The following is a 1255-nucleotide window of genomic DNA, read 5'->3' as shown; positions in this document are numbered from 1 at the left end:
ATGCTGTGAGCTCATGGTTGTGCCGACGGCAAGCGCGGCCAGGCCGGGGTGGAGCAGCTGTGCAGGCACACACACGTGTGCACACACAGGAACGCGCACACGCGTGTGAACACGCTTGGTCCTGAGAGAGTCTGGGGCTGGTGATGGAAAAGAGGGGCTGGCAGGGAGACCTCAGTGCTCTGCTTGGCCCCAGTGCAGCTAATGTTCACAGACAGTTCTGGCAGAGTCCAGAATATTCATCACTGGGATGGCAGTGCTGGCAAGGGGGGATTGAACCCCCGACACCCCACTCAGGCTGGGGGCTCCCCGAGGGCAGGATGGAGCACAGACTCCTGCTGACTCAGAGCATCCCACGGGTGACGCTGGCTGGGACAGGCCTGGGCAGGGCCAGGGCAGGGGGACGGGGCCCTGTCTGACCCAGCAGAGGGGCACACAGAGCCCCCCTTTGCGGGGCATCCATGGGTGGTGGGGTCTCACCTCTCCCATCCACAGGATGGGAGCAGGGCAGTGTCTGCTCGCCCAGCCCTGCCCATCCTGTGCCACTGTGCCCCAGGGCAGCAGGCCCAGAGCCCAGGACCTCCATGGGGAGGCCCCTGCATCCTGACCCTGCCTCCTGCTCCCTGAGAAGCCCCGAGCTGGGAAATTCCTAAAATGGAGGAGGTTGGGAAGAGGGATGGGAGCCAGACCCTGGCCTGCTGGTGACAGCCAAGCTCCCAATGGCAGGGTCAGGGCTGGAGTGGCCCCCAGCACGGAAACCCACAGCCCCAAGAGTGCCACCCACCAGCCTGGTGCCACGAGAGGATGCCCAGAGTTCAGTGCCACCAAGGGTGTTCAGGCTCAGCACAGGTGGGTACCACCAGCAGATTGGCAGCACCAGGACTGCCCGCCAGCTTGGTGCCACCAAGGGCTTGGTGCCACCAGGAGTGCCCACTGGCCTGGGGGCAACCAGGGCTGCCCACTGGTGTGGGGACACCCAGAGCTTGGTGTCACTGAGGGACACTCACAAGCGGGATGCCACCCGGGGCTCAGTGCCACCAGCAGTGCCTGGGGCTAAACACCACCCAGGCGTGCTCGCTGCCCCGGTGGCACCCAGGGATGCCCAGTGCCTCTGTGGCACCGGGGGTGCTCAGGGCTCAGTGCCCTCCGTGGGCACCCGGGGGTCGGTACCAGCTGGGGCACTGCTGGCTCTGTACTGCCCGGGGCTCGGTACCACCGGGGGTGCCCGGTGCTGCTCAGAGCTCAGCACCCCCGGGGG

The 1255-nt window shown here is 66.4% G+C and overlaps 1 protein-coding gene across 1 annotated transcript in view; it reads right to left on the bottom strand.

Annotated features, from left to right (window-relative positions):
• The window catches only part of LOC115948871 (ephrin-A2-like), a 1680-nt gene extending 1097 nt beyond the window's left edge, over positions 1–583 (bottom strand). Inside the window, 1 exon segment of the mRNA XM_031064332.1 lies at positions 478–583. Within this exon segment, the coding sequence (XP_030920192.1) occupies positions 478–583 (106 nt within the window).
• Positions 584–1255: the final 672 nt, after the last annotated feature.

Source organism: Geospiza fortis, unplaced genomic scaffold, assembly GCF_000277835.1.
Source record: "Geospiza fortis unplaced genomic scaffold, GeoFor_1.0 scaffold313, whole genome shotgun sequence".
Taxonomy (NCBI): Eukaryota; Metazoa; Chordata; class Aves; order Passeriformes; family Thraupidae; genus Geospiza; species Geospiza fortis.
This window is presented reverse-complemented; position numbering and strand designations above follow the sequence as displayed.